The following is a 17,920-nucleotide window of genomic DNA, read 5'->3' as shown; positions in this document are numbered from 1 at the left end:
TATACATAATAACTGCTAGAACATAAAAGATATAGGAAGGATTCCAATGTAAATGTTAATTTTTTAGCTGAAATTTTAATCATCTTTTTTGAATGTAGTGAATGACATTCATTAACTAAAAGTACCTGTTTATTACCATAACCAGAGTTACAGCATGCCTAGAAAAGTCCTTTGTGTCCTGATTCAAATGATATATCCAATAAGGATCTAACATCCCAAATATATAAAGAACTCATAAGCCTCAGAGCCAAAAAAATACAAATAACCCAGTTAAAAAGTAGACAGAGTATCTGAATAGACATTTGTCCAAAGAAGAAATACAAATGGCCAACAGGCATATAAAAAGATGCTTCATATCACTAATCATCAGGGAAATTCAAAACAAAACCACAATGAGATATCACCTGACACCAGTCAGAATGGCCACTATCCAAAAGACAAGAAATAACAAGTAGTGACAAGGATGCTGAGAAAATGGAAACTCCACTACACCATTGGTGAATGTGTGAACTGGGGCAGCCACTGTGGAAAGCAGTATGAAGGATCCTCAAAAAACTAAAAAGAGAAATACCATATTCTAGGAATTTACCTGAAGAAAACAAAGTCTCTCTGATTCAAAAAGATATATGCATCCCAGTGTTTTATTGCCACATTATTTACAATAGCCAAGATATGGAAGCAACCAAAGTGTCCATTAATTAATGAACACATAAAGAAGTGGTACATATAAGCAACTGAATATTATGCAGACATAAAAAAGAAAGAAATCCTGCCATTTGTGACACCATGGATGGATCTAGAGGGTATGACATGCAATGAAATAAGCCAGGTGAAGAAAGACAAAGCAAACAGAAGGAACAAAATAGCAGTAGACTCACAGACGCAGAGAAGTGACTCATGGTTACAGAGAGGCGGGGTTAGAGGGGTGGGAAGTGGGAAGGAAGAGGAGGAGGATAAAGGGGCACAATAATTCTCCATTGCAATATAAGTTGGTCACAGGGATAGTAGTACAGCATGGAGAATATGGTCAGTGATTCTGTGACATCTTTGTACATGAATAGATAGTAGCCGCACTAGAGAGGGTGAGGATTTAATAATAAGGGTAACTGTTGAACCACTGTGTTGTACATTGGAAACCAATATAAGATTGTGTATCTTATATTGTGTATAGTACCTGTAGCACTCCATCCAGACATGCTAGGATTAAGTAGAAGGGGAGACCAAAGAGAATAGTAAGAATAAGACCATCTGAGGGAGTAAGTGCCCAGTTTGAGAGGTATGCAAAAGACCCAAAAGGTAGGACCTCCTCCACTGGTTTTTCGTATGTGACCATGTGGCCTGGGAGGAAAGTGGGGAAAAACTGTTGAAGAGAGGCGTGAAAGACCTGGTTTGAGTAGAAGGTAGCAGTCGCAGGTTAAATGAAGATAATTAAAATTGTCTCTAAGGAACGCATCAAAGCCCAAGCGTCCCTCTCATGGGAAAAGCATATGACCCTTTGCCGGAAAGAGTGAATCAGTCACAGTGCTTCGAGTAAAACCTGGAAAGGTCTATGAGAAACCAACACAGCTCTCTGCCTCTCCTGGCCTCTCTGTCCTCAGGAAAAAAGCATGAATAGTATAGAAAACTCATTCTTCAATCTGAAGTACTTAAAACTATAAACCAAGTAGCAGAGAGAGTGATAAGGGAACTAAAGGAAAATTACCCCACCTGTATTGGAGCAGTACAAGTACCTACTAGGGCTGTGCACATCAGGCATAAGTAATCAGAAATGTCAAACCAACCGTGCAAAATATTAAAGCAAAAAAAGTAAATACGTGCATATATACATAAAGTATAACTTAAGAACCTGATTCCTTGCTTTCATTCCTATTTTCCTTAGCTTTCCCTGCGCATTCTCTATAGAACAGCAAGGGTGATCTTTTCTGAAAGAAACCAGATTGCATCTTCACACTGTCCAGTGACTTCTTTGCAATTGTAACAAATTCACATTCCTCGCCATGTCATAACAGCCCCACATGCTCCAGCTTCTGCTTTCTACTCCGTCTTTACCTCATACAATTTGTCCCTTATTAATATATTCCAGTCACTTTGTATTTTTGTTATTCCTGGACAAAGGGTCTTTACCTTGCTGTTCTTCCATCAAATACTCAAGAGGTTCAGTCATAACAAATGTTAACTTGTCAAAAGGGTCTCCCCAGAACACCTGATTTTGCCTTTTCTTATGACCTACCTCCCGAACTCCATTCCATCATTTTACTCATATATTCCTTGTTTGTGGTCTGTCTCTTCCCAGAATGAAATATCTATAAGGCAGGAATCTTGTCTGTCTTATCTACCATGGTATCACCACTGTCTGGATTAGAACCAAGTATATAATAGGTGCTTAGAAAATTAGAGTTGAGTGAAAGTATGAATGAATGAGCTAGAGTGGCAAAGTGCGAAGAAAACACAATCATGGCCCAGCTGCACTCACGCAAGCGGTGCTGTCCTGTGGCACAGCTCTGCGCCCTCGCGCCCTTGCACTCCTCGCGCTGCGGCCACCGGGACTGAAGACCATGGCAGAGAAGAGGCAGCTGTTTGTAGAAATGCGTGCTCAGAATTTTGATGTGATACGACTGTTAACTTATAGAACAGTCGTGTCACAAAACAACAGCGTTGTACAAAAACAATGCAACCTCCATCTTGTTGATACCTGGAACATGATTGAATCCTTTGAGACAATGGTCTGAATATACTGGACCATACCACTGAGATGAGTGTGACGTGCGTTGAAACGGTCATCTCATCCATCTACTAGGAGATGAACAAGTGCCTGTCTTCAACTCACTATATTAATTTTAAAGGGTCATTGATACATCATCATAGTTCATAAATATTTTCCTAAGCGTAAGAAAGAATAGTCCTTAGCCTAGTGAATAAAAAAGGCTTATTGCCTAGTATAATTCAAATAATAGTGTGAAGTATATCTGCTTTCATTGTTGGAATTTTAGACTGGAAATTTAGACTAAGCACCATAAGTACCTCTAATCTCCTGTTTCATTTATACAGAATCTCAAACCATACCAGTCACAAATATATAAGCACTTTACTCATAATAACTAAATAATCAACCATAGTAATTGTAAAAGAGTCATTGGTATGCCTCCCCAAGGATCAATATACTACAAAGGTTGTTAAATATGCATCTATCACAGAATGACTGTGTCAGCACTTCAGGACGCAAAACCTTAAAACAGAAGAGAGTAGGTCAGACTTCAGAAGTCATCTAATAAATAATTGGAAAGCAGAAAAAAAGTATAACCCCTCCCAATTATTCAAGTCATGAGAATATTTTATGATCCTATATTTATATGAATCAGTGAAGAATAAAAATAAATGTAGGATTTTACATGTACAGTTTGGTTTAAGCAATCCTATTTTTCAGTTGAAGACAATGTACATATGCGACATGCTTGTATATTATACTAACACAATGTATTTATAATGTACTCAATCTCAGTGTTAAAGTTCAGTTGCCTTTAAAAACAAACGTGAAGTGATTTTATATTAACTATACAATAAAATGTTAAATATGTAACAGTTCATTTTGGAAAGAATTGTTACCGATTTAGGGTACTAAAGTATCTGACTCAAGATTATTAACAATTGTGATTTTAATTTAGAAAACATTTATGTAACAGTAGCTATTCTACGAAGTTTTTAAAGATATTTAATCTAAAGTAAGTATAGATTTTTGAGTAATTCTTTGGTGGATTTTTAAGAAAATATGACTGGAATATTATTAAATATACCTATAAAGTAAAATTTTTGTTAAAATGTAAAATATAAGGGTTTCTCAATCCTAGTTTCTTCATTTGTTAATTTTCATAATATTTTAATGTAATAGTGGGCCTTTTTAAAAATATTACCCTGATTGTTTTACCCATACTCAGCATCATTTTTACTCTCTATACTTGTCTCCTATAAATGGCTTATATTATTAATCTTATTTATACTTGCATTCTTCCTACACCCTGAGTTAAATCCATGTGTCTTAAATTATATTTATGTCTTTGAAATTTAAGTACAAGTTGCTGTCAAAAGAAATGTGTTCTCCTAATTACGCCCAGAACAGACACCTAAGAGACCCGGTAAAATCGTGAAATGCAAAAATATACGGGCATCTTCGCAACAGTGTCTCTTAAAAATAGCCTGTTTTGTAATCTCATAGAAGTTGTAAAACTTTACAGTAACAGGTCATTCTACTATATTCATGTTTGGTTTTTAAACTTTTATAATTCTAAAATAGAATAAGTTTACTTCATACATTCATTATTATACTGTAGATTTCTGGAAATACTTCCATTTTTTGCTTTTAGAGTCCCTAAAATAAACCTTTTCTGGGAGTAGAAAACTAGTTTTTAAGTTTTCACTCTGTCTATTTGGGGCTGTTTCATATAATCTAAATTTAAAGCATTGGCTATCAAAAGATGTTCCAACTTTGAAATCAAATTCAAATGACTTCTTAACTAATAAAAAGTAATATTTTATACAGAAAATTCCATTACTATAATTAAGATGATAAAAAAGGCATATTATTACAAATGACTTACGTTTCAGAAATCCAAATGTATTTCAAGAATTTCTACCTCTAGAAACTATGGGGGAGGTGAGGTGAATGCCAAAAAAAAAATGGGAGGAGGCATAGTTATTTGCTTGTAATTATTTACAGTCAATCTAAAAATAAAAATAGTCAAGAGCTATATTTTGTAGTCATTTGAGGGAATTCTAAGTTATTGCCCTAACATTAACCAATATTAATTTAAAATATGTCTCAACATTCCTTTTATATCATGATAGGTTTAATTAGTTTTACCTCTGGTAGGTCAAAGGCCTATTGTGAACTAACCTTAAAAAATCAGAATGGTCCATTGTGAAATCTTTAATACTTGGCATAGCAACAAAATGTAATATAGAAATTAGATGTAGGATCAAGCATGGCAACTTAATTTGTCAAGAAAAGGTAAATGTATTGCTCTTTGAAGAAGTATACCAAGTCTGGAAGAGAGACTACTACACAGATTTCATCTTTAAATTTGGCATAAAGTAGCACTGCACCTTTAACTTTAGTTCTGGAAAAATTCTAGAGAGTATAAAGTCTGTTTAATTTTGATATGGGGGAGGTCTGTTTGCAAGCACATGAAATCATAATGCAATTAAAGTGGTTAAGAAATTGTTGAAATGTTGAAGTAGATGTGAGAAATATATTTCAGATACTTAAAAATTCCTAAATATAACCTGAGTATTATTAACAAATGTGTTCATCTCTGCTTTTGGATACAAGGTTTGTGTATAAATGAAAATTGAAAACATCAATTATGTTTGTCCATGATATAAAACATAAAAAGTAGAGAAAAGACTGTCTATTGAATATGTTCAATGACTACTAGTACAGGTGTTATGTATCTTTATGTGACGTTTGTAGAATTAATCATTAATTCATGCTTAAATAAGTTTTATATGCTAAAGCACACCAACTATGTCCATTACAGTCAGATGATAATTACTATAGTCAGAAATAAAAACAATATTTATACCAGTGGGTGAGGAATGTTGAAACAATACAGACTTGAGAGTCAGGGAAAAGGATAAAAATCACTAAAAACTGTGCCTGGCAAATTGTACAGCTGGGAATTGAATAGGTGCATAAAGAACCAGGTGAACGGAAGATGACTGGTTAGCCAGAGACGGGTAAGATTCCTCAAGGGAGGAACAACCTAAGACAGGCACAGTCACAGGGGGGCCATCAGGTGAGAAATCGGGGAACAACAGTGGTGAAGCTTAGAACCTCACCCCCCCCCCCCCGCTTTTTTGAGATAAAGCTTCTGCACCCATGGATGTTTTATTGCCCTTGTCTAGCTCGGATTAGCACATAGCACATAGTCTACAGGCACACACATGATCATCTACAATTGCTCTCTTACAACACTAAACTATGTTTTCTACCTTTATCTTGCATCTACCTACCACTTCAGCATTTTATTAAAAATAATAATAATAATAAAGGGAGAAATGTGGGATCCACATATAAATCAAGTATAAAAATCAAACGAATATTCATATTTGACCTGATTGTTTATAGTTCATAATGCGTGATCAAAACTGAAAGTTTCTGTGATGAATGTCCTTGTACTGTTCACCATGTGAGAACTTATTCACTATGTAAGAATTTGTTCACCATGTAAGAACTTGTTCATTATGCTTCAGAAGATTGGAGACTGACGAGAATTAGGCTTGAGATGGATTAATGATTGTGCATTCAGCATTGACCCCCCTATACAGAATTTTATTGTTGTTAACAACCATTTGATCAATAAATATGAGAGATGCCCTCTCAAAAAAAAAAAAAAAAGAACCGGGTGAATAAATTAGTTCTTCTGACCTAAGTTCACAGTGACATGAGTAACATCAACTTTAAACAAATAATTGTCCCAGAGTGCAGTAAATTCTGTGTTATGTGGAAGCCCAAAAAAGAAATATTAAAGTCCCTGAGGTAGTTGTGGGAAGAGTAAAAAAAGAAAAGACTTATGTGTGGAGGAGGAGCTATGAATTCAAAGCAGGGCGGGGATGACATACACAAAGGTACAGCCTGATGACTGAGTAGGCCCCTTGGGGTGGGGAAGATGAAGGGGCAGTGGGAGTCAGTTTTTACCTTGTGTGTCCACCTGTCTCAGCTTTGTTGCTGCTTCTCCTTCTCTTTCTCCTCCTCCTCCATTTTCATCATCATCACATCATCATCCAAGCAGTGCCTCAAACTGTCACGCAGACTTTTCTCAACCCAGCTGTGTCAAACAGTGTGACTAGGGCATGGTGAATGCACTGAGAATAAGATGTGAGACAGACCTTGTGTGGGGCTAAATTGTGACTGTCTTTGTATGCCATTTGAAACTGGTTATTTGAGTCATCTTACACCAGAACAACAGGATTTGTATTAGTCCGATACAGTTCTTTAAAATTCACTAAATATGTTAGTGAATACTTTGACTAAATAATAAATTAAATTAGTGAATAAGTTCACTAAATTTACTGAATTTAGAGACACCATGTTTCCCTTGAAGTATCCGTATTAGTAAACAAAAATGGATGCCTGTCGCTAAGTATTAAGTATCCTACTAATTTCAAAGATTTCTTGGAAATCTCCATTTTATCCTAAAAATTGACCACACTCTTACCTTCTGTTCCATATTATAGCTGTTTTTTTTTTAATTGGAAAAAGTACTGCATATCACTAGTTAAAAATGATGCCCAAGAATAGACATGCGCACACGCACAGAACACACAGTTGGCCTTTAAACAATGTGACATTAAGGAAACAGAACTCTGCATATAACACCTGACTCCCCAGAAACTTAACTACTTACAGTAGCCTACCACTGACTGGGAAGCCTTTCTGATAACATAAGCAGATCATCAACCATATTTTGTATGTTATATGTATTATATACTGAATTCTCACAATAAAGCTAGAGAAAAGAAAATGTTTTTTCAAATTGTTGCAGATCTCCGAAAAGTTGAGTGTATTTATTTTTTTAAACCTGCATATAAGTGGACTGATGCAGCTGAAGCCTGTGCTGTTCAAGGATCAACTGCACAAAAATATGTACAGACATAAGATTATTTTGAAACTCAAAGAGTGACAATACTGAAAAGCAAAATAAGTTAACTCTATGCAATCCTTAGTCTGTTGCTAAACCTGCTATCACAGCTCTGTTCATGTACATACACAGATCACTTTTTAAATTTAACTAAAGGTTTTTCAAATGTAATAATGGTTAAAGAGACTATGTGGACATGGTTTTCTTTTTAAGGGAAAAGAACGGTTGAAGCAAGAAAAAACATGATGAGAAAAGATTAAAGAAAGAGCATAAAGTAGAGCAACGAAGATTAGATAGAAATGGCAACAGAACTAAAGAAGTCTAATGAAGACATGTGCATAGCAGACCGAAAGGTAATTTATCATGTAAACCATTTCTTTAATAAATTTAATTTCTCCTGTGTTCTCACCTCATTCGCCCGCCGGAGCTGCCAGGATGAAAGGTTTCACTTTCAGCTGAGCAGTGGATTTCCAAGTCTACGTCAGTGTGCTTCTCCTGGATGTCCACCAATAAGTCTCTTGACCTGAGCTGGAAATGGAAGTTCTAAATATATAAGTGGAGTGCTTCAAATCTTTTTCATTGAAATAAAAACACTGTACAAATCTACAAGGGTGAATGATAAAAGTAGACAAGATTTCTGTGTTTCATTTGGTCCTTCCCAGATGTTTAGATACATAAAGATCTACCTTCTCCCCAAACCCCCTTAGATATTTAAATAAATCAGGATTTATAATCTGTAACCTCCTTCAGTGCTTTATACTCGTTAGCTAACTTTCATTGAGTATGTTGACTACTTTCCAGGCACTGTGCTAAGTGCTTTTATGTATGAATTCTCCCATTTAATCCTCACCACAATCCTGTAGAACAGGTATTTATGCCCATTTACAAGTGAGAAACTTTGACACAAAGGGTTAAGGAACTTGCCCAAGATGACACAACTAATAAGTGGCACCTTGAATCTAAACTCCAATCTGTTAAACTCCAGGGTCCATACTGTTTATCACCTTGAAAGCCAAGAAATGCATCCAGTCAGAGTACCTCATGTGATTTCTCTCCTGTTGTTTCCACAGACGTGTGATGTTGCTAAAATACGTAAAAGTAAAAATTTGGAAAGAGCGAGATAATCATGTTAACTGGCATGATTTACATACTTATCAGAAAAAATCAATTATATTTGACTACAGTTAAGATGGTATTTCTAGAAAATCAATAATGCATATTATTTCTGTAATACTGTCAGTAATACTATAGTCAATAGCATCTATATTATATGCCACATTCAACTGATAATACAAAGAATAATTGAGTGTCTCTTTACAGCTTTTTCTAAAGCACATAAAGCGAACAATATCCCAGTGGGGATTTAGTTATAATATTCTTACTTAGCACAAATGCTTTTAACTACAAATAAAAGTATAAATACTAGTTTTAGTAAAACTGGATGTTTAAGTTTTCTGAAGTCCAGGGAGGGTACATAGGTCAGTTGACACATTTAGTAGGCTCACAGTGAGCAATTTTAAAAATCCTAAATGACTTTTATTTTCCTTGAATTTGTTACTTCCGTTTAAATCCATATGCAATAAATCAAATATGGAAGTCCATCTTAAGCCTTACTTTTTTTTTTATTATCTCTTTTGTTTTTAGGTGTACACTTTGACTTTTTTTGGTATCATTAATCTACAATTACATGAAGAATATTGTCTTTACTAGGCTCCCCCCTTCACCAAGTCTCCCCCACATACCCCTTCACAGTTACTGTTCATCAGCATAGTAAGATGTTGTAAAATCACTACTTGTCTTCTCTGTGTTGTACAGCCCTCCCCGTGCCCCCATACTATACATGCTAATCGTAATACCCCCTTTCTTTTTCCCCACCCTTGTCCCTCCCTTCCCATCCATACTCCCCAGTCCCTTTCCCTTTGGTAACTGTTAGTCCATTCTTGGGTTCTGTGATTCTGCTGCTGTTTTGTTCTTTCAGGTTTGCTTTGTTCTTATATATAATCCACATATGTGTGAAATAATTTGGTGCTTGTCCTTCTCCGCCTGGCTTATTTCACTGAACATAATACCCTCTAGCTCCATCCATGTTGTTGCAAATGGTAGGATCTGTTTTTTTCTTATGGCTGAGTATTATTCCATTATGTCTATGTACCCCATATTCTTTACCCGTTCATCTACTGATGGACATTTAGGTTGCTTCCATACCTTGGCTATTGTAAGCAGTGCAGCCATAAACAATAGGGGTGCATCTGTCTTTTTCAAACTGGAGTGCTGCATTCTTAGGGTAAGTTCCTAGAAGTGGAATTCCTGGATCAAATGGTATTTCTATTTTGAGCATTTTGAGGAACCACCATACCGCTTTCCACAATGGTTGAACGAATCTACATTCCCACCAGCAGTGTAGGAGGGTTCCCCTTTCTCCACAACCTCGCCAACATTTGTTGTTTATCTTTTTGATCATGGCGATCCTTACTGGTGTGAGGTGATACCTCATTGTGGTTTTAATTTTCATTTATCTGATGACAAGCGATGTGGAGCATCTTTTCAGGTGTCTGTTTGGCCATCTGAATTTCTTCTTTGGAGAACTGTCTATTCAGCTCCTCTGCCCATTTTTTTATTTGATTATTTGCTTTCTGTTTGTTGAGGTGTGTGAGCTCTTTATATATTTTGGATGTCAACCCTTATTGGATCTGTCATTAATGAATATATTCTCCCATACTGTAGGATACCTTTTTGTTCTATTGATGGTGTCCTTTGCTGTACAGAAGCTTTTTAGCTTGGTACAGTCCCACTTGTTCATTTTTGCCTTTGTTTCCCTTGCCTGGGGAGATATGTTCATGAAAAAGTCACTCATGTTTATGTCCATGAGATTTTTGCCTATGTTTTTTTCTAAGAGTTTTATGGTTTCATGGCTTACATTCAGGTGTTTGATCCATTTCAAATTTACTTTTGTGTATGGTGAAAGACAGTGATCCAGTTTCATTCTCTTACATGTGGCTGTCCAGTTTTGCCAGCATCATCTGTTGAAGAGACTGTCATTTCCCCAATGTATGTCCATGGCTCCTTTATCATATATTAATTGGCCATATATGTTTGGGTTAATGTTTGGGGTGTCTATAATGTTCCAATGTTCTGTGGCTCTGTTACTTGTGCCAGTACCAAATTGTCTTGACTACTGTGGCTTTGTAGTAGAGCTTGAAGTTGGGGAGTGAGTCCGTCCCACTTTATTCTTCCTTCTCAGGATTGCTTTGGCAATTCAGGGTCTTTGGTGTTTCCGTATGAATTTTTGAACTATTTGTTCCAGTTCATTGAAAAGTGCTGTTGGTAATTTTATAGGGATTGCATCGAATCTGTATATTGCTTTGGGCAGGGTGGCCATTTTGATGATATTAATTCTTCCTAGCCAGGAGCATGGGATGAGTTTCCATTTGTTAGTGACCTCTTTAATTTCTCTTAAGAGTGTCTTGTAGTTTTCAGGGTATAGGTCTTTCACTTCCTTGGTTAGGTTTATTCCTAGGTATTTTATTCTTTTTGATGCTATTGTGAATGGTATTGTTTTCCTGATTTCCCTTTCTATTAGTTCATTGTTAGTGTATAGGAAAGCCACAGATTTCTGTGTATTAATTTTGTATCCTGCAACTTTGCTGAATTCTGATATTAGTTCTAGTAGTTTTGGAGTGTAGTCTAGGGTTTTTCATGTATAATAACATGTCATCTGCAAACAGTGATAGTTTGACTTCTTCTTTACCAATCTGGATTCTTCTATTTCTTTGTTTTGTCTAATTCCATGGCCAGGACCTCCAGTACTATGTTGAATAACACTGTTCAGTATGATGTGAGCTGTGGGTTTATCATATATGGCCTTAATTATGTTGAGGTACTTGCCCCCTATGCCCATTTTGTGGAGAGTTTTTATCAAGAATGCATGTTGAATTTTGTGGAATGCTTTTTCAGCATCTATGGAGATGATCATGTGGTTTTTGTCTTTCTTTTTGTTGACGTGGTGGATGATGTTGATGGATTTTCGAATGTTGTACCATCCTTGCATCCCTGGGATGAATCCCACTTGGTCATGGTGTGTGATCCTTTCAATGTATATTTGAATTCAGTTTGCTAATATTTTCTTGAGTATTTTTGCATCTATGTTCATCAGGGATATTGGTCTGTAAGTTTCTTTTTCGGTGGGGTGTTTGCCTGGTTTTAGTATTAGGGTGATGTTGGCTTCATTGGATGAGTTTGGGAGTATTCGCCCCTCTTCTATTTTTTGGAAAACTTTGAGGAGAATGGGTATTATGTCTTCTCTGTATGTCTGATAAAGTTCTGAGGTAAATCCATCTGGCCTGGGGGTTTTGTTCTTGGGTAGTTTTTTGATTACTGCTTCAATTTCGTTGCTGGTAATTGGTCTGTTTAGATTTTCTGTTTCTTTCTGGGTCAGTCTTGGAAAGTTGTATTTTTCTAGGAATTTGTCCATTTCTCCTAGGTTTTCCAGCTTGCTAGCGTAAAGGTTTTCATAGTATTCTCTAATAGTTCTTTGTATTTCTGTGGGGTCCCTCGTGATTTTTCCTTTCTCGTTTCTGATTCTGTTGATGTGCGTTCACTCTCTTTTTCTCTTAATAAGTCTGGCTAGAGGCTTATCTATTTTGTTTATTTTCTCGAAGAACCAGCTCTTGGTTTCATTGATTTTTTTCTATTGTTTTATTCTTCTCAGCTTTATTTATTTCTTCTCTGATCTTTATTATGTCCCTCCCTCTGCTGACTGTAGGCCTCATTTGTTCTTCTTTTTCAAATTTCCATAATTGTGACATTAGACTATTCATTTGGGATTGTCCTTCCTTCTTTAAATATGCCTGGATTGCTATATACTTTCCTCTTAAGACTGCTTTCGCTGCGTCCCACAGAGGTTGGGGCGTTGTGTTGTCATTTGTTTCCATATATTGCTGGATCTCCATGTTAATTTGGTCATTGATCCACTGATTATTTAGGAGCATGTTGTCAAGCCTCCATGTGTTTGTGAGCCTTTTTGCTTTCTTTTTACAATTTATTTCTAGTTTTATACCTTTGTGGTCTGAAAAGTTGGCTGGTAGGATTTCAATCTTTTGGAACTTACTGAGGTTCTTTTTGTGGCCTAGTATGTGCTCTATTCTGGAGAATGTTCCATGTGCACTTGAGAAGAATGTGCATCCTGTTGCTTTTGGGTGTAGAGTTGTATCGATGTGTATATTAGGACCATCTGTTCTAGTTTGTTGTTCAGTGCCTCTGTGTCCTTACTTATTTTCTGTCTGGTGGATCTGTCCTTTGGAGTGAGTGGTGTGTTAAAGTCTCCCAAAATGAATGCATTGCATTCCATTTCTTCATTTAATTCTGGTAGTATTTGTTTCACATATATTGGTGCTCCTGTGTTGGGTGCATATGTGTTTATAATGGTTATATCCTCTTGTTGGACCGAGCCCTTTATCATTATGTAGTGTCCTTCTTTATCTCATTACTTTCTTTGCTTTGAAGTCTGTTCTATCTGATTCTAGTATTGCAACACCTGCTTTTTTCTTCCTGTTGTTTGCATGAAATATCTTTTTCCATCCCTTGACTTTTTATCTGCGCATGTCTTTGGGTTTGAGGTGAGTCTCTTGTAAGCAGCGTATAGATGGGCCTTGCTTTTTTATCCATTCTAGTACTCTGTGTCTTTTGATTGGTGCGTTCTGTCCATTTACATATAGGGTGATTATCAATAGCCATTGCAGGCTTTAGAATTGTGGTTACCAAAGGTTCAAGGTTGGCTTGTTTACTACCTTACTGTCTAACTTAACTCGCTTATTGAGCTGTTATAAACAGTCTGATGATTATTTCTCTCCCTTCTTATTCCTCCTCCTCCATTCTTCACATGTTTGGTGTTTTGTTCTGTGCTCTTTTTAGGGGTGCTTCCATCTAGAGCAGTACCTCTAAAAAACCCTGTAGAGGTGTTTTGTGGGAGGCAAATTCCCTCAACTTTTGCTTGTCTGGGAATTGTTAAATCCCTCCTTCATATTTAAGTGATAATCGTGCTGGATGCAGTATCCTTGGTTCAAGGCCCTTCTGTTTCATTGCATTATGTATATCATGCCATTCTCTTCTGGCCTGTAAAGTTTCTGTTGGGAAGTCTGATGATAGTCTGATGAGTTTTCCTTTGTAGCTGACCTTTTTTTCTCTCCCCTGCTGCCTTTAATACTCTGTCCTTGTCTTTGATCTTTGCCATTTTAATTATTATGTGTCTTGGTGTTGTCCTCTTTGGGTCCCTTCTGTTGGGAGTTCTGTGCACTTCCATAGTCTGAGCAACTGTTTCCTCTCCCAGTTTGGGGAAGTTCTCAGCAATTGCTTCTTCAAAGGCCCTTTCTTATCCCTTTTTCTCTCTCTTATTCTTCTGGTACCCCTATAATGCGGATATTGTTCCTTTTGTATTGGTCACACAGTTCTCTTAATATTGTTTCATTCCTGGAGATCCTTTTGTCTCTCTCTCTCTCTGCCTCAGCTTCTATGTGTTCCTGCTCTCTGGTTTCTATTCCTTCAATGGCATCTTGCATCTTATCCATTCTGCTTATAAATCCTTCCAGAGATTGTTTCACTTCTGAAATCTCCCTCTGGACATCATCCCTTAGCTCTTGTGTACTTCTCTGCAGCTCCATCAACATGTTGATGATTTTTATTTTGAATTCTTTTTCAGGAAGACTGGTTAGGTCTATCTCCTCAGAGGTTGTGGTTTTGGTCTTTATCAAATTCTTCTGCCTTTTCATGGCAATAGAGATAGTTTGCAGAGCTGGCCCAAGTGATGGCTGGGAGCACATCCCTTCTTGTTTGGTTTGTGGCCTTCCTCTCCTGGGAGAACAGCGACCTCTAGCGGCTTGTGCTTGGCAGCTGTGTGCAGATGGGGTTTCTGATTCTTGCCCGGCCACTATGGAGTTTAGCTCCACGGTTGCTGTGAGTGTGGCCTGCCTCAGTTATGCCTTACTTTTGTTAGCTTTGTTATATAAATTTTTTAAATCATATGGTATGTGTTTGTCTGATATGGTTTAAAAAGATGATCAGACTTAGATGGTTATCAAATGGAATATAAAAGGTTTGTATGTTATCAGATATTATCCATAGTTCTGTGTTTCCACACAGTATTTAGTAGAAAAGGTCATTGGTTAGTTGTTTCAGTAAGTGCAGGGTGGAGGAACATTGTTTAACAAAGACCAGTGAAATAGAAATATTTTAAAGTTCATATTTTAAAATCAAGATTTAAGATGCTATTAAATCTAATTCATGGACCTTATTACCTTATTTACTTCTTAAATATCCATGACAACTGGTACTACAGTTTAGTCGTTAAAATGTTCATATGTGAGCATACTTGAGAAGTAGCAAAAGAGGCCGCTTTCTAATTGTAGTATTGAAATTCAATATTAGTGTTTTGCTACAAGCCTAGAGACTATTAGTTGCAGTGTAACTGGGTTCTTGATAGGATCATGGGTTCTGGTCATGTGGACCAAATAATTTATCTGCATTAATTAGCCAAAGGTTGGTACCATTCTCCCATCAGCCCATAGATGCACGGTAGTTTCTAAGCTACCAACAAAGTGTGAATTATTAATCAGTCTCCATCATTAGAAGAAATTAGTACACATGCCCTACTTAGATGTCCATGTCCGAGTAATTTGAAATACTCATTTCTTATGTTGCTCCAGTCATGTAACCCATGTTCTATCAGTATATGTTAATTAAAATTTGTGTTCTCTTTTCAGAGTTCTGAGTTCGTATTGAGTTCAACTGAAATTTATTGATGGCTGCTTGGTTTCAAAATCCTGTGCTTAGTACTATGGGGTTGCAGAAATGTCCTCAGGGAACCCACAGTCTAGACAGAAAACCACTGGTAGAACTCAAGAGCAAAGAAAGATAGCAACCTGTTCTATTTCAGAAGATCTGAAGTCATAGCCTTTTTACTTAATTAGCTTTTTATTTTATTTTATTTTTCAGCCTTTGCCAGAGTTGCCTCATGTTCCAGGACTTGTTCTCTCTGGAAGTACATTTTCAGACTGTCTCATGGTGGTGCAGTTCTTATGAAACTTTGGTAAAGTTTTGGGCTTTGATGTGAATATTGATGTTCCATGCGTGAGTGTTCTTCAAGAGGGATTGCTAAATATAGGGGACAGCATAGGTGAAGTACAAGACTTGCTTGTGAGGCTTCTCTCAGCTGCTGTATGTGATCCAGATCTAATTACAGGATACAAGGTAAAAAAAACAAAATACAAAAGCTAATTTTAATTTGTACCCTCAGTGCATTGATAGCTGGCTTTAGCATATTAGCAGAAGAGTGTATACACACTGATCCAGTTTTTTCCACATCTCACAAAGTTAAGTGTAGATTTGCATTCAGTTGCAAATGGTTCACATCTAGGAAAACCTGGTTCATAAGGCCTAGGGAATGTGGATATTCCCAAATTACTCTAATTTTCCTCTAGCTTTTGGCCAAAACCAAGCTGACTTAAGGAAAGTGATATTCAGCAAAAGAGAATTTATAGATCATAAAGAATTAAAATTTATGTATGCCTTTTGAAATTATGCTGTGTGCTCTCAATCACTGTGAATAAATGGAGGCTAATGGCAGCACCTCTAAGATCAGCATGTTAAGGCTCTGTACCTCTCAGTGGATACTCAAGAAATTCAAATTTATCATAATTCCAGCTAAGATACACATTTCAGTCAGCTTTGCTGTAGATAATATGGTGGAGAGAGATGTTCCCAGATGCATCAGTTGCTTGTTCTTCCATTTTCCTATTTAGTATACCAGACAATAAAGTCCATGACACTCTAGAGCTGGAAAACACAACAATAGTGCCCCTGGAACTCCCGCAACCACTACTGATAGAACGCCTAGATAAAGCCTTAGAAAGCTTGAGATAGTTTCTGTAGTCGAAGAAGGTATGGTATCTACTCATCTGTTTACATACTCTCCTTCCCGCGTGTTAAACCAAGGGTCTAAAGAAGGAATGGAAAGATGCAAGTACTCAAATGCTTGTCTATTATCTGTTGCCTATTTTATCTTCATGTAAAGTGTGAATAAAGCCCTTTTCAGTAATATATAGATAATATAATAACAATATTTTAAAATCTTAATTGTTTTTATGTTCTGTATGGTTAGGGTTAGTACTGACAAAAATGCCAAACTTTTGTAGGCCGAAACAGCCCTTGGAGAACATTTGCTGAATGTTGGTGTGAATCGAGACAATGTTTCTGAGACCTTGCAGATCTTTATGGAAGCCCGTTGTGGACAGACTGAGCTCACTGAAAGCCTGAGGACCATGTTGTCTTTGCAACCATTTTGTTTACTTGATAATTCTGTTAATTATTCATATAAGGAAACATAAAAATAGTTTTTTCTTACTATGGCACCGGAATGTAGCACCTTTGCAAGAACCCGGAATTTTTTCTTTCTTTGACATTTTTCAGTGATAAATAACTACCTGATCTTCCTTTGCAGCCATTAATAGAATTATCCAGCTTTTTATTTTATGTGCTAATAACTATTTAATATTATTCGTTTATTGATGTATTGTACTTTTTAAAAACTTACATTTAAGAGTTGAAGTAAATTTTGCACTCTAGTATTTCAAGTTTTGGTGGACAAATCCATATTCACCTTGTTCTTGCTATTCATTGTTTTACTTATCTTAATTATGTTACTTTTAGCTCTTTACCTTTCTAGGAAAAGGACCAATCCATATATTTCAGAGCCATGCATTTCTACCATTGATGGACATATTAAGTCTTCTGTACATCTCTTAGCTGCGTTACTGTATTGATACAATTTTTTATTTGTTGTTGCTACTCATTGACATCATTTTTACTTAGCAAGAAATGGCAACAGTTCACATGGTGAGAAATTAATCCATTTCTGTCTTCTAATAAATTTTTGTATTGACAGTGAAATTGACAAGAACATTGATTATATGTCAAACTTGAGGAGAGATAAACGGGTGGTAGAAGGTCAACTCCACAAGTAAGTCCTGTTTTATTAAAGTTAGTATATTGTTTCCCATTGTCCAAATTCGCCAGTAAAACATAAATTGCAAAGATAGAGTTTAAACTTTATTTGTCTAAGAAATAAAAAAAGTTAAAGCTTAGTTAAGATGAACTAAGAAATTAATAAAACCCAGGGTGAGAGTCTGCAATGGACAAAAGTTGTAATTAGAGTCATTGAACATCTTATGCTTCAAAGTTAGAAGAAAGTCAGTTTCCCTTTCTGATCTCACAGTCAAGCAATCGCGTTTTCTTAG

At 36.3% G+C, this 17,920-nt stretch overlaps 1 protein-coding gene and 1 long non-coding RNA gene across 4 annotated transcripts in view; one reads left to right on the top strand and one right to left on the bottom strand.

Annotated features, from left to right (window-relative positions):
• The first annotated feature begins 5,856 nt into the window (after positions 1-5,856).
• LOC140843400 (bromodomain adjacent to zinc finger domain protein 2B-like) overlaps positions 5,857-17,920 on the top strand; it is an 18,983-nt gene continuing 6,919 nt past the window's right edge. For 2 of the 3 annotated variants that reach the window (XR_012121125.1, XM_073212771.1), the window contains exons 1-2: positions 15,762-15,875; positions 16,820-17,643. Coding sequence is in view for 1 of the 3 variants with exons in the window: in XM_073212771.1 (XP_073068872.1) it covers positions 17,594-17,643 (50 nt within the window). In the remaining 2 variants the exon portion in view is untranslated. Of the gene's footprint in view, positions 7,988-15,620; positions 15,876-16,819; positions 17,644-17,920 lie in introns of those variants that run through there. The other variant, XR_012121126.1, reaches the window with a different exon arrangement.
• LOC140843401 (uncharacterized) overlaps positions 15,722-17,920 on the bottom strand; it is a 21,495-nt gene continuing 19,296 nt past the window's right edge. Inside the window, exon 3 of the long non-coding RNA XR_012121127.1 lies at positions 15,722-15,857. This is a non-coding gene — a long non-coding RNA (uncharacterized lncRNA). The remainder of the gene's footprint in view (positions 15,858-17,920) is intronic.

Source organism: Manis javanica, chromosome 9 (assembly GCF_040802235.1).
Source record: "Manis javanica isolate MJ-LG chromosome 9, MJ_LKY, whole genome shotgun sequence".
Classification (NCBI taxonomy): Eukaryota; Metazoa; Chordata; class Mammalia; order Pholidota; family Manidae; genus Manis; species Manis javanica.
The sequence above is the reverse complement of the archived record's forward strand: the minus strand, read 5'-3'. Positions and strand labels throughout refer to the sequence as shown.